The sequence below is a fragment of the Parus major genome, chromosome 20 (assembly GCF_001522545.3).
Source record: "Parus major isolate Abel chromosome 20, Parus_major1.1, whole genome shotgun sequence".
Classification (NCBI taxonomy): domain Eukaryota; kingdom Metazoa; phylum Chordata; class Aves; order Passeriformes; family Paridae; genus Parus; species Parus major.
The window spans coordinates 11,937,899-11,950,510 of record NC_031788.1 but is presented as its reverse complement, the minus strand read 5'-3'; the positions used below and the strand labels follow the sequence as shown (position 1 = coordinate 11,950,510).

General features: G+C 36.8%; 1 protein-coding gene across 1 annotated transcript; it reads left to right on the top strand.

Moving 5' to 3' along the window:
• Positions 1-220: 220 nt before the first annotated feature.
• On the top strand, positions 221-12,021 carry SPO11 (SPO11 initiator of meiotic double stranded breaks). Its single transcript, XM_015647095.1, has 14 exons — positions 221-298; positions 882-1,026; positions 3,089-3,202; positions 5,572-5,660; positions 6,269-6,335; positions 6,542-6,650; positions 7,263-7,349; positions 8,629-8,665; positions 8,891-9,000; positions 9,889-9,988; positions 10,488-10,525; positions 11,189-11,265; positions 11,462-11,573; positions 11,816-12,021. Exons 2-14 carry the CDS (start codon positions 929-931, stop codon positions 11,933-11,935), a joined length of 1,158 nt encoding a protein of 385 aa, XP_015502581.1. The 5' UTR covers positions 221-298; positions 882-928; the 3' UTR covers positions 11,936-12,021.
• Positions 12,022-12,612: the final 591 nt, after the last annotated feature.

The window sequence follows — 12,612 nt, the reverse complement described above, 5'->3', positions numbered from 1 at the left end:
CGGACATTTGAGATTACGAGAAGAGGAAAATGGCTGGATGAGAAGCAATTGGCTCTTTGGGCACATTCCAGCCAGCCTGGTTGGGTTTATTCCAGAAGCCGGGGTGCTGTGGGGTCTGTGGTCAGCCATCAGCTCCATGGACGGGCCTGAGGGTCAGTGTCCAGCGCAGGCCATGGCCCCTCAGGGTGGGCGGGGCCTCCGCCTGTCTGTCAGGAAAAGGCGGGAAGAGCCCTCAGGCACCAAAAGCAGCAGGCGCGGCCCTTGGTCAGTCAGGACAGGTGGAAAAAGCCCTTGGCAGGTCAGGAAAGGTGGGAAAAGCCATTGGTTGGTTAAGAAAAAGTGGGAAAATCTCTCAGTTGATCAATCAGGATAGGAAAAGGCCTTACCTGGTCAGAAAAGGCAGGAAAGACTCAGCTGGTGAGAAAGGGCAGGAAATGCCCTCAGCCGATCAGAAAGGCCAGAAAAAGCTCTTGGTCATTCTGGAATGGCAGAAAAAGTCCTTGGTCAATTAAGAAGAGTGGAAGAATCCCTTGGCTGGTCAGGAAGAGCAGGAAATGCCCTTGGTTGGTCTGGAAGGGTGGGAGAAGCTCTGAGTTGGTCAGGATGGTCAGGAAAAGCCCTCAGTCAGGCAGGGTGGGTGGAAAAAGCCCTCAGGTGGTCAGGACAGCGTGTGCCAGCTCCTGCTTATTATGAAGGGAGGGAGAAGCCCTCAGTTGGTCACTCAGGAAGGGTGGGAAAACCTTGACTTTGGTTTCTACAACAAATTACCGCCTTTTCTGCGTGACCCTGTGGTTTGAGCTCAGGTCATGAGTTTTACATCCAGCAAGCAGAAGAGTGATTTCCAATTTCTGTGATAACCTCTTTTTGTCTCTTTTTAACAGGGCTTCTTCCCTATCCAGAGAAGTTGGACTGACCTGCACCAGCCTCAATGGAGGAGCATGGTCTGTGTCCCACTGAAACACCAGCTGGGAACAAGGCCAGCTTCAGGGAATCAAGTCTGTCTGGTCAGGAAAGTCATGTCCCCAGGTAAAAAATGTGAAATATAGCACCTCTACTCTCTTTCTGTGGTAATGCTTAAGTAGGTAGAACACTATTGCACCAAACAGGCTCATGCTAAAGCAAAAACATAATCCAAAATTCTAAAACAAATGGGGTCTCGAATTGCAAACAAAATCTTCATTCCCTCAGACCTCTCCAGAAAGTCTGTGGCTACTGAAATACAAAATACTATGACAAAACGAGCATAATGAATTACACCAACAAAAAAACCTCACCAATTTTAAAGTCTTTCTGTACACAGCATATCAGCCTCAGCAGCTAGAACAGTCTGGGAGCATCGTGAAGGTATTTCAAAAATAAAAGGATATTATTAACGTTACTCTTTGGAGATTTCTTGATCTCTGGCTCAAAACTTTAGCGATACACAGTACTAACTTTTGAAGTGTGCTGGTTTATTACATTGCAGATTTTTCTTTGTTACTGTTTCTTTTGTTTATCTTGTTAGTTTGCTAAAGGTGCTATAATATAAATATTTTTTGCCCTTTATGTTGAAGATAATTTCTCCTTTTATATAGAAATAAGTATCCATTCTGCTGCAACCTGTTAGAAGTGACCAGGCAAACCCTGTGAGCTGTGCAGCACCTTCCCCTTCTCTGCTCAGATGTCATTGTTAACTACACCACAGTGAATTTTAAGTAGGCATACTTGGCCAGTGTCATATGTTTGCTTATTAAAATTCTAATAATCTCTGCAAAAAGAGACAGAATATCAGCAGGGGGTACACAGAGACTTCCTGCCCTCTTCCTCCTATTTTACATTTTGCATATTATATTTCCAATTTCTGTTGGCTTACAAGTGGGGAAATTGGGATTGGAACAGAAACCTGGACTTGCAAATTCTGCAGAAAACTTTGAAGTACATTTGGAATATTAAGATAGTTAAAGTGGACAGGATCAAATTAATAAGTAAAATATTTATGAGTATCAAAGTAATAATGTGATTTAGAATTCCTACCTATAGGTTCTTTCATCCATCTGCTCATACAGATTTTTATTGTCTTCAACACTAATTTTTTATTCTTCTGGAACTTTAAATTGCTCTAAAAAAAATATAATTAAGTTCCAGCAAAGTGGAGAGAGTATGGAAGCTAAGTCATAAAATGGGAGAAACATATTCTGATAGAATGGAGCTTTAATGACAGCTCCTTATTGTTTAAGGAGAACCTACTTAATCTTAAAAATCATTCTTGCTGATTTGATATAATTCATTTTGTGTGGCATGCACTGATACTGACTCATCTTTTCTCTGCATATTACTTAATGTCAGAATTGGACTTTACTGATAAAACTTTGGGCTAAAATAAGTTCCATGAATTCTCTAATTCCTACCTAGACTTAGGACAGTGCAGAGTACACTTGTAATTTTAAGGACAGCTGAAATGTTGGAGTCAGATTGCTTATGAAAATAAAAAGCATCTGTCATAACACTCAAACCAGCCTGGAGTTTTGCTGTAAGGGATCTGCTGCAAAGCTGCTTTGTCTTTTTAGGTGAAAGATACAGATTTGATTCTTTCCATGGTGCGTCTGTTGAGCCTGAGCCTTCGTGTAATTAAAATCCTTAGCAGTTTGTTCAGGGCAGCAGATCAAAAGGTTAATGTGCAATGGTACAACAGGAAGTATTTGTACTCTTGAACACTTTTAAAATTTATAGCATTTAAAAACAACTTCGCCAAAATCATGGCCAAAGCCAATATTACCTCATTTATAGTAAAACATTAATCATTAGTCACAAACCAGCCAGTTGGTCTAGAAGTTCAGCTGGTGAAAAATTTGATGGTTACAGGATTGAATAGAAATATACTTTTAATTGTGTCCTCTAGTCATGCATTTGCAATGGAAAGGCAAAGGCTTTAGGGAAACAGAGCAAAACAAAATTTGAAAATGAAGGCGTTCCTCCACACTTCTGAAACTAAAGTATGCTGTAAGCAGTTTTGGCTCACATGATTTTTGTAAGAGTGGGATAGTTCAAAAACTTAAAGGAGAACTAGATTTTATCATATGATCTGTGTCATTAATTCTCTTTGTTTCAGTTCTGAGGTTCTTGAAGCAATAGAAAATGTTATCCAAGGTATATTTCAAACCCTGGCTCAAAATAAAGCACCTGTTCTCACAGTGGCTAACAGAACAGACTGGAGGAACATTGAGTAAGTAGTTAATATTCCAATGTCCTGGCTTCTATTAATATAAATGTCATGAATATGAATTTGATTATGTAACTTCCAGAAAAGTTAATCATACATAATCATTCTATAAGCATTAGAATCAATAAATAATTTTAAAAAGTAATGGACAAATAAAAAATAATGCTTAGTAACCACTCTGAACAGACATCATGTATTAAGTAATAGCAGACCATAGCACAAAGGGAAATGTAAAACTACTGTAATAGGGGTTGGAAAGGAAAGGGTGGTCCTATAAACAATCTTTTTCTGGAAACAGTAGAAACCAGAAATGATAGGCTGTGTTAGAGTGAAAAAAACTGATTTAGGCTGGAAGAAATTACTGGCAATTCTGTCCTTCAAACCCTTTGAGTGCTTCCTATTTTCTTCTTTCTTTTTTTTCTTTTCCTCATGGTATCATATTTCTTTAAATGATAGTGATAAACTTATTCTTTTATTATTCAGAGAAGACGCATCTCACCTCTCCCTGCTGTATTTCTTACCTGTGTGCTGTTCTCAGTTCATTACCAGCAAAATAAAGCAAACCAAATTTCCAGTATGTTATTTAAATTTCAGATCTTCTGCCAGCTGACATAAACAGGACCAGAGAAAAAGAAATCTGTCCTCCTTTACAGCACATTCTGTGATTTGTAGAAGCTACTTATGCAGTAGTATTATTCCAAAGAGTTCATTTAAACTGAAAATCCCCAAACCTGAGCGATTAGCTGATTTCTACAATATATAACAAAAGAATAAAGGAAGACACAAACATATTTCTGGCCTTTTAACAGCATTGGATATCAGTGGGTTAAAGGATATTCAGACTGATAAAATTGCAGAGGTGCTTGTAAATGGACACATTACAAACATTTAAGGTTGAGGAAGCACAGCAAACTTTCCAGGCATAACACTCTGGTGGAATACTCATTTAATGAGAACAATAAACTTCTGCCAATCAAAAAACCTGAGGGGCCTGAAGGTAATCAGTTAACTGAAAGGCTTGTAGGTTCCAGGGAATTTAATGGTTTGTGTCTTGATAGTTTGACAAAAATGTTTCCCTCAGATGTCTGTAAAATTAAAATACTCCAACAAAGTTTTGCACTTTTCAGTCTTTGGGGAAATGGTGTTCCATGCTAGAAAAACAAATGTGAACTGTTAGTTACCATCCAAAAACATATGGGGGAAAATGTTCAAATTAAGTTAAGATCACAGTATGTTAAAAATAAGAGTCATCAATCACATCAAAAAGAGCAGAACCATTATTTCTGGTGAAGAAGTGTAATCTATAGATATGGGAGTAAGAACAGTCTTGGGAAGAATGGGAGTGATGTGGTGTTTAACCTGAGAGTAATTCAGGACAGTTTTGATTACCTTTTTCCTCCTTTTCAGTTACAATGTTGGGAGCAGGCAAGGGAAAAGCACAAACAACTTTAAAATGTTACAACACAAAGGCAATAAAGTTACTTTAAAGCTGCCAGGCAGATGCTACATCGGGCCGTCCCTGTAGATTTGTGCAGCGTGCGTGCTCTGCCACCCAAAGGACGCACGGAGCAAAACCTTGGACAAACGAATTTGGAAACATCATGTGGTTTAGGATAAAATTATAGCCATTAAACCACCAGCACTTTTTAAAAGTACATACGGAACTCTGAAATGAAAAAGAATGCTTTAAAGGCAGAATCATAAGGCTCTAAATCAATTTTAAGTAAAATAATGAAGTGTCCTTAAGAAACTAACTGATTCTTTTGGTGAAGTGTGCACCTTCAGATGGGAAATGGTGAAGTATGAAATAGTGGACCTCATTTAGGTTAAACAACTGTTTAGAGAGGAAGATATACCCCCTTTTTGTTTCCAACCCTTAATAGCAGAATACAATTAAGCTATCCTGATAAAAATTTAAGGGCATAATTTAGATAATAATATGTCTTCTGAAATAGAAACACTTTTTCATCAGTCTACATCAGGAAGTCACTTGTGTCGGATGATTTTTGTTTTAATAATGATTCAGATTTTTTCTTCTCATTTATTCCTTTGTTTTCATACTAAGTACTTACTGAGGTTAACAGTTCTAAACATGTATAAAATACTTTTCTTGCCTCTATTTCTGTATGGAAACTTATCTACTTTATACTTTAATTTGGTCTTGAACGATCTTCTCGAGAAATTCTTTTGCTGCCTTTTTCTTTTGTCCACCCCAAGCCCACCCAAGCTGATGTTTTCTGTGCTGAGTGCGAAAATAGCACTGCTGTGTTTGATCATAGGAAAGGGTTTCTGACTCTGAGTAACCTTGCAGAGACCAATTTACCTGTACTCAGGGAGTTTGCAGTTTATTGTGTTTGTTTGAATTTTGTCAGATTTAAAGATTCTGTAGGTCTACAGATGATACCAGGTTCTACAACAAAACAAATAAGAAGTGACTGCCCTCAATCTGCAAGAAGATTTGGTAAGTTTAAAAAAAGTCCAAAGCGGAGTTCTCAGGCCTTTCTTTATTTTTTTTTTCCCTTAGTTCCCAAGTTCATAAAAAAACCATCCAGAAATTATAATATTATGCACCACAGTTCGGGAGTGTGTGGCTGATATAACCTGATACTATGATCAGCCTTCCAGCTTTTCTCTTTTTTCCTCTATTTAATTATAGTGAGTGACAGTGAAATTAATACAATATTGTTAGAGTTTCTCCCCTCCCTCAATGGATATCAACTAAAGGCATATTTAATAAGTCTTCATGTGAAAATATCACCCTTCTTCAAAAAGCTGGCCAGGAAAGGAATCTTGGACTACAGACAATAAGCTCATTTCTTTTTCCAACTCAGTCATTTCATTTCTTGGCCTGGACATTAGTGAATACATTCTCTCACTTAACTCCCTCATATTTTTTCTCATTATGCTAGAAATTAATGAGTCTATTGAATAGTACAATCTCTCTGTATTTTCAATGTACATTTCAAACTTTTATTTATGGGACAAAAATATGATCTTATATAAAGACAAATTATTGTATACACATTTCTGAAAATGGATAGAATGTTTTGTAAAATGTATTTTTTTCAGCTCTGATGCTCAAGATATTATCAATGATCTATAAGATGGTGCAGAGCAACACTTATGCAACTAAAAGGTAATGGAGTCAGTTTCTGCAATTTCAAATGCAGCTGTGTTTTAAGTATGTTTTTGTGAAAATCAACCTGTAGGATGCAAACCTGCAGGATTCCTGTACACAGAATGCTTTAGGTTTATCTGGTTAATCATATTCTTTATAAAATTCTCATGGGCCTGCAGCTGTTTCAGTATTATAGTTACAAATACAATATTTTGTTTTGGTAGAGATATATATTATTCAGATACTCTACTGTTTGGGAGCCAAAGTGTTGTGGACCAAATAATCAATGACATTTCTTGCATGCTTAAGATACCTCGGAGAAGTCTACATGTAGTAAGTGGCTTCTTATCAATATTTTTGTCATTATTTCCGAATCTTATTAAACTGATTAAACTGAAAGGGGAAATACCACAAAAAGTTGTCAGTTAGAATTAGATAGTTAAAATAAAAAGTCTTATTGGTGCTAATAAAACTTAGTTATAGTTTATTGTGGCATTCAAAAGGGTTTTTTCTTCACAGAAAATTCAGAGTTTGCTTTTTCCAAAGGGTTTGGAACAAACTGCCCACTAAATCACAGGGGCTTTTGTTATCATCTAGTTAAGGCAGTGCTGAAACTTCAGAATGCAAGACACCCATTTATAAGTTTCTACTCAAATGAATTGATAATTTGGGGGTTAAATGAAATGTTAAAGTACATCACAAATGTAACTACCTGTCATATTGACTTGTATCTCACGTCTTACAAGAGTTTCTTCATACCTAAAATTATTTATTGTAAGTAACTCCTTAGGTCCATGAGGATAAAACATTGCTTAGTGTTTAAAAGGCTGATGGCAGTGAATCACTGCTTAGGACCAGTCAGGATTCTTCTCAGGGATTTCTTGCTTTGTCTGTGCAGTATAGTAACTTCCCATTTACTCTGTACAACTTACTATTTTTTTCCAGCTGTCTACAACTAAAGGTTTTGTTGCTGGTAATTTAAGTTACACTGAGGAAGATGGTACAAAAGTGAATTGTACCTGCAGTGCAACAGTATGTATAATAAACCACAAACACAATCCATAACATCTGCTTGTATATAAAGACATCCTGCACTCCTTGGAGCTCAGGTTACAGTGTACATTTATTACACAAACTTCTGCTTGTGGCAAATTGAGGCATTAAAACCTGGGTGAATAAAATAGATGAAAATATTGCTTATTAACTGAACTGTAATTCTGAAGCTTAGCTCTAAACTCACCAGGAATAAATCTTTGTATAAGGATTTTAGCACTACCTTCTGCCATGGAATCCTTGAAGAGGAAGGTGTATATATTATATATCTTAGGATTTATATTACAGTGTTCTGTCAAATGAGTGCTCTTGAAGCAAAGAATCATGGGCACTCTGGACATACAGCATTTCTGTCACTGGCAGAGAGAAAACAAGTCAAAATTGGTTTAAGGGGATGAGATTCAACTGGTCTAGACCTGAAAGATTTTCTACAGCAGTGCAGAGTATGAAAGCAGAAATAAAACTCAGTCTTGCTGACTACTGTCACAATTTTCTCAAAAATGTTTATTGTAAGACTTACTTGGTCATTTCAAAATTGAAAGGCAACCTTAGCTGCCCATCACACTTTGTATGTAAACATTAAGTCCCCTGTTACTGATCTCCATATTTTTATTTGCTGAGTTGTTCCACCCTGGCACTGGGGGTGATTTATAGTCAGGAGTTAAAACAGACCACACACTTCCATATATACATTCTCTTCGACCAAGTTCTTCCCCCAGTTCCTGTTTTCTCGCCCATATGCTTGCCAGATTCAGCCAAGCCTAATTGAAGATGTAAAGTAAACTTCACCATGTCTTCAAGTTGTTGCTCTAAAATATTCATAAAACCAGGTTAGAGGTCAATAAAAGAATTAATTTAATGGTCTTACAAAAAGAATGTTTAAAGTCCGTATTAAATTTGCAATCTTCACACCAAGCAGACTTTTTTTCTGGCTAAGACAGACAAAACATTAATCAGGACATTATTATCTTCTTCATGACCACAAGATGATCAATTTTCTGCAACAATGGCACAAATAATTTTGAAAAGCATCTTGTTGTGACAGGAGGACTCCTAGACCACTACAGAATAGTGCATATGAATGGTTGAATACACTTGTAAAGAGGTGAAAATTGTCTATATGCAAGAACTGATCTTGCATATAGAGGAGGAATGGTGGTTTCAGGATGAAATCCTGTCCTTCATTACCTAATGTTGTTATTTTAAAATATATCATTTTCTCTATTTGAAATGATTCATCTCATTTTTGTTGCTTTAGGCAGTCACGGTGCCATCTAATGTTCAAGGAATTAAAAGTATCCTTTGAGCAAGATCTCTAATCATAGAAGGAAAAAAAAAGAAAGTAAAAACAAGGAATATTCCAAGTTAAACAATGTTCTGGTAAATTTTGCTTTCCTTGTTGGCTCTGACATTGAGTCATGATCACTGCTCTTGGCTCCAGAACAGGTATTTTAGAGCACTTGGTTTTAATTGATTGGTGTGATGGATCATTTTACACGCAGCTGGCCTTAACACAAAAGATTTAACCTCACATGCCAAATTTATATTAATTGTAGAAAAAGATGCAACTTTCCAGAGACTCCTGGATGATGACTTCTTCAATAAAGTGTGTCCATGTATCATGATCACGGTATGCACCTTATGTTTCATATCCTCCAGCTACACCTAATTGAAGGAATACTTTAGCACTGTAGAGCTGCTCAAACTTGGGCAAAAGGCCATAATAAAATTAATTTGAAACATATTTAACAATAATTTTTAAAATGTAATTATCCTCACAGAAATATGAAATACATGTTCTAAAGACTTATTTCCTCCAAACATCTCCTTAGAGCTTGGTAGCTTATCAGCTCCCTGTGCTGCTGCAAAGCTGCTGCTCAGTCTCAGAAAGGCTCAGCTGTTGAGTGACCTTTTGTCCTTCTGGACCTGAGGTTTTGCAAACCCAAATGAAACAGAATTGGTTGATTTTGGATTGTACTGAAAGAGCTATGGAGCCAGGGGAATTAACAGGAATGTGTAAATGAAATATGCATACAATCAGGAAAAAACATTTCACCATTCCTAAGAGAGATAAGCACTTCTACTATGCTGTGCCACAAATGGTTCAGCTCAGTCAGTCAGTCATAGCAAGGACTTGTTTTATAATGTTCCATTAGTGCCATAAGTATTTTTTTAAGATAAAACAGTGGCCTTCTTACACCAGCCCATGCAGACAACAACATATATCTGTGCATCAACTCCCAGACCTTACAAATTAATTTCTTGAACAGGGTGATGTCTGGTGCTTCTGCAGTGCCCATAATCCAGAACACCTGCCCAGCTGTTCCCAGCCTGGCCCTCTCTCTGCACAAAGCCAAAATAGGAGCATAGAACTTTCCCTGCAAAACAGCTGCTGGAGAAATGTTTCTGCCAGCAGTTTGTTTGTTTGCTTGCTTTTAAATGGCAAATGTAAACACATGTGTAGCCAGATGTTGTTTCAGTTACTCTAAAACCATCTACTTTTTTTTCATTTCTTTAGGGAAGAGGCATACCAGATCTTAATACACGACTTTTGGTCAGGAAGCTGTGGGATTGTTTTCAAATTCCTATTTTCACCCTTATGGATGCAGATCCACATGGTAAATCTGTAGAGCTTCAAAGGCATAAAAGGAAAGCAAAATTTGTTTAGAATGTACTTTCTCACTCTTAATGGGAAGGTTCTGACAGCTCAGGAATCCAACAGAATCAGAAGGTGATGTATCTACATCGATCCCACCTTAAATCAGGGAGATTACTGCAAACTGAGAAGCAGCTGCTCAAAGAAATATTATTAAGAGATATGAATTACACAGGATAAAGAAGGACACTTTTAATAAGAGATGTTGGACAATGTGTAAAAGAGATCATTATCCTTGGGTTTGAATGGACTGCACACAGCATGAAACATTTAACTATATGAAGGTGACATGCTGAGATTTTGATTGTTTTGACATAATCCAAAGATATGTGTAAACCATAAGAATCTCACTAATCATAAAGCCATAACAGTTGTGCCATAAAACTGATTTTTTTAAACAGTCTCCTTAAACATGTCCATTGTGCAGGCAGACACTTGACTTTTGCTATTCTGTAACCCAGGTATAGAAATAATGTGCGTCTACAAATATGGATCTGTGGTGAGTATATTTTTTTCCCCTTCAAATACATTGTTTTGTAGCCCAGCCTGGAAGCTGGAATGCATGAAATGCTACAGCCTTTGTCAGAATGGGTGCTGCTTTTTACCATTTTGTTTCAACACAAAGAGGTGATTTTTAGGCCTTGTGTATCTGCAGAAACAGCTTCTTCCTGCAACAACAAAAAAAATGATAGTACTGCCAGGTGTTTAATTTAACCATATTTCACAGTTTTTCTCTGCTGCACAGGCAGTTTTCAGTCAGTCCAAATAGAAAAGGGTTCACCATTTAGATTTGTTTCTGCCTTAGAAGAGGAATGAAGGCTGGAGGGACCTTGGGAGGAGAAGAACTTAATGGGTGAGATGAGTGATTCTCCACAACATAATGTTATTTTGGTGAAGATTTCATTCTGGCGTGAGAATTTGCTTAGGGATGCTTGTGTTAGTGTGGAACATTATGGAAAAAGAGGCAAGAGAAACAAGAGAGTATTATCATGTTACATGGCTACAGAGAAGGTATGGAAACACAACACAGAAGGCAGGCAGATAAAGGTGAAGGCAGAGGGCAGGACCTGATGTGTGAACTGGTCAGTAGAGAAATGGAAAAAGAACATCACAAGTCAAACTAAAGATCAAGGAATGTTATAGCTGACCTTTCTTATTTTAGTCAATGTCCTTTGAGGCCCATCATCTCACTGTTCCCTCTGTCAAGTGGCTTGGTCTCCTTCCATCTGATCTCGAGAGGTGAGCTATTTCCTCAAAAGAAAAAGAAGTACCCTTCTGCTCCACAGAGAGGAAGTGCAGTCTGACTTACTGCATAAAAATCCATTTAAATCCATTGCTCTTTTCATGCATTATTTTGGCTTAATATAAGGAAATAAGATAGATAAATATATTTTTAAGTGCGAGAGAAAATTTAGGAATTTTATTTTCTTTTCAGATTAAACATATGCAAAGATGCCTTGATTCCATTTACAAAGCAAGATGAAAATAAGTTAGCAAGTATTCAAAAGAGACCTTACATTGCTTGTCAGCCACTGTGGAAAAAAGAGGTCTGTATAAACCTATTGTTTTTTATTTCTTACTCCCCACAGGACAAATCCTATATCTGACAAGCTCTTAGGATAGCACAACCAGCCAGGTTTTGTAGTGCTAAAAGAAGGCAAGATTGAGAAAGTCTGAGATGTCTCTCTGAACCACTTTACAGCTCTACATGCACATACAATGAGTGGATGGAATTTTCTCACTTGACTTCCTATATACATTAATTTTTGCTCTTTTTTTTCTCTTTTAGCTGGAAATTATGGCAGCATCTAAACTGAAGGCTGAAATTCAAGTTTTAACTTCTCTCTCATCAGATTACCTGTCCAGAGTCTATTTACCAAACAAACTGCAGTTTGGTGGATGGCTATGAATGCTGCTCTGCAAATGAAATGTTTTTCTATATATTGATTTAATTTGACTGCACTTAAGAAAAAAAAGTGCAGAGGCAAAGGAGTATCTGTCAGTTTCTTGTTCAGTTTCTTTCTCTCTGTACCTGGAGTAAAATTTTCTCTTTTTCTTTGTTCAAACTATAAGATTAATTACAAATTTTGCAGAATACGGCTGCTTCTAATCTGTGGTTTCCGCTGTGAAACAGCGCCAAATGCAATAACACACATAGAAAAGATAATTAAATATGTTCCTACTGGCTAGAAAAATGTGAAGTTTAAAAATTTATCCAGGAACTCTTTTGCCTTCTGTTTTAAAGCACAGCATGATGCTGTACCAAGCTTTTTTTAATTGAAGGGAGTGAAAGATTTGCTTAAGAATCTATTGTATATGCCTCTTCTACGAAATTATTTTAGGTACAGAATTGTTCACTGTAAATTCGGACTTAAAAGCCAGAAATAGTTCCTTATTAGTGCATATCTGAAGCAGCTATTAATTTTCCAGCAATCAAATTACTATTTGTCTTCAATGAACAAATAAAGCAGATGTTACAGATTAAGAATTTAATAAACAATCCTGTTAATAATGCACATCATAACAGAATCCCTTGTTCATTATATTTATTTAGTTGGCTGTTAAACAGTAAAGAGAAGCAGAAAA